The 2500-nt window shown below is 34.8% G+C and overlaps 1 protein-coding gene across 1 annotated transcript in view; it reads right to left on the bottom strand.

Moving 5' to 3' along the window:
- Positions 1-390: 390 nt before the first annotated feature.
- The window catches only part of LOC119578767 (zwei Ig domain protein zig-8-like), a 49253-nt gene continuing 47143 nt past the window's right edge, over positions 391-2500 (bottom strand). The window contains exon 5 of the mRNA XM_037926384.1: positions 391-1304. Within this exon, the coding sequence (XP_037782312.1) occupies positions 1129-1304 (176 nt within the window). The 3' untranslated portion in view covers positions 391-1128. The remainder of the gene's footprint in view (positions 1305-2500) is intronic.

Raw genomic sequence — 2500 nt, forward strand, 5'->3', positions numbered from 1 at the left:
AAAGTAATGATAATGATACTGATTATAATGATGATAATAATAGAAAAATATGAAGAACAAAAATAATGATAATGATGATTATAATAATAGCAATAATAATGGCAATAGTTGTAATGGTAACAACAATAATAATGATATTAACAATAAATAATTATAATAATTTTGAAAGTAATGATAACGATGATGATGATGATAATGATGATAATAGTGATGAGATGATGATGATTAATGATGATGATGATGATGATGATGATGATGATGATGATGATGATGATAATGATAATAATAATAATGGTAATGATAATAACAATAATAATAATGATAATAATAATAATAATAATAATAATAATAATAATAATAATAAAGTAATAATAGCTACAAAAATAATAATCAAAATAAAAATAATAATAATAACAATAATGACAATATCAATATGTAACTAGATAAAACCACCAAATGAGAATCGGTGTTGAGATTCACACTGGCATGATAATTCTCAGCAGAAGATCCTCGTAATTATAAAGCGCATTAAGCCTATCAGCATATCATTTCATTAGCATTAGATCTGGCTGATGATTGCTCGCCAAAAGATGATGGTGAGAGTCGCCCCTTTCCCCCTTATTTCTTTCTTTTAAACTTAATGAAGCTCAAGTTCGAATTGATATTCGAGTGACCTTTGATGGGCAACGGCAGTGCAATCATTTTATTTTACCTTTTATGTCAGGTTAACATCAGGTTAACATTAGGTCAACATTTACCATTATTGTCAACACCACATGAAACCTTTCCCGAACTTACCGGTTATCCATTAAGTGTCTGTGCTATTATGTATGGTTACACCTTAGCGCTGAGACACGTAAATGACACATTTACAACATTTATGGATCATATTATCTCATGGTGACGCCATGGAGACGTCGGAGAAAAAAAAAATAAAAAGAAAGAAAATATAGCATTATATGTTATACAAGTACACGTGTATTAAAAAATAAGTATATGTTCTTCTCTACACAACGAACAACCTTTTGAGTTTTTACACCTTCACTCATAAGACACACACAGTATAGACATACATATATATTTTTTTATTTTACTTTTTTCTCGTTCATTTTCACACAGGTTTCTCACTCATAATCGCCTTAACCAATGGCTGCTAAGCGTTTGGAAGCAGTAATTGCCAAGTATCAATGTCAAGTAGCCAATCAGCAGCGGCGCATTGAAGAGGTGGGCGGAGCCTGATGTGGGAACAGTCTCCTCGCCGGTGACGTCATTCTGACCGTTGTGCAGGGCTGCATGCTTCTCTCCTGATGGTGAGAGGTAGAAACGTGTTTTTGAGACTAACTGTTAGACGTCGCAAACTTTCCTATGAGACAAGTTCTCTCTAAGGTTATCTTTGTATGCTTAACATTGTGTATTTGAGTGTGTGCGTGTTTTTTTTTTTTTTTTTTTTCAAGTCAGTCTTATAGTTTTTGTTTTAGTTATTCATTTATTCTTTTATCTTTATTTTACGGTATTACTCTTTTCCCCGGAAGATACGTGTCAGTGTTGCCTAGAGTGCAGTTAGCCCACCGCATTGCCGGAAAGATAGGGAGGCATTTTCCCGTTTTAGCTTTAAATAAAATGCCTTGTTTTTTGCTGCCTTACAAACTTTCAGCTGGGATTTAAATTTTAACTCGTTCATGCTGAAAAAAGTGTAACGACTTTCGAGGAAATCTGAAATCTGAATACAACACAAGGTAATTGTGTACAGCGATTGCAACATGAACAGAATTTTAAATAGTTTTAGAACAACGAACTTGGATAATCATAACTGAAAATTAAATAATTGAACGCGTCTGAACCTTACATCCGAGACGATTAACAATTGAACGCAACACAACCAAACCCCAGATTTTTCTGGATTTTTCTTTTTTGTGAGGTTATTTCTAGGATATCAAAATGGAACTAAAAGAGGAAATCATTGTATCGACAATCTACCCAATACTTCAAGCCGATTATTTATAGGACTCTGAATCTTGGAAAGAAATGTGAATGAATCAAATAAAGACTTGAGAATCTCTACAGTGTTTCAAAAGCACCAATAAGATTACAATCTCTAGGTCTTCGGTAAATAGTAATGAAAAAGTTACTTGCTATAAATAACGGAAACCCAGCAGGCGAACTCGCATGCTCTGCTAACCCGGAAAATGGGCTTCTGGGGAAGAGGCGCTGACTACTGTTATTGTCGGCTGGGAATGCGTTGGAAGCAGCCTTAATGGATCGGCAGAATTTGCATGACGGATTTAATGGACTCTACGAAGGGGGAGACCATTACAATCAGGCTGTGTGTGTGTGTGTTTGTGTTTGGGGGGAGGGGGAGGTGTTGCAAGGGATAATGTTTGCGTGGGGTTTCGAGTACTGTGGCGTGTGGTTTCCGCTTTGGATAATGGGCGCTGTTGATTGTCTTGGAATAAGAATAATTCTGATGGTATGAATGGTTATTTAATGACGGTAATAGTTA

The sequence above is a fragment of the Penaeus monodon genome, chromosome 11, assembly GCF_015228065.2.
Source record: "Penaeus monodon isolate SGIC_2016 chromosome 11, NSTDA_Pmon_1, whole genome shotgun sequence".
Classification (NCBI taxonomy): domain Eukaryota; kingdom Metazoa; phylum Arthropoda; class Malacostraca; order Decapoda; family Penaeidae; genus Penaeus; species Penaeus monodon.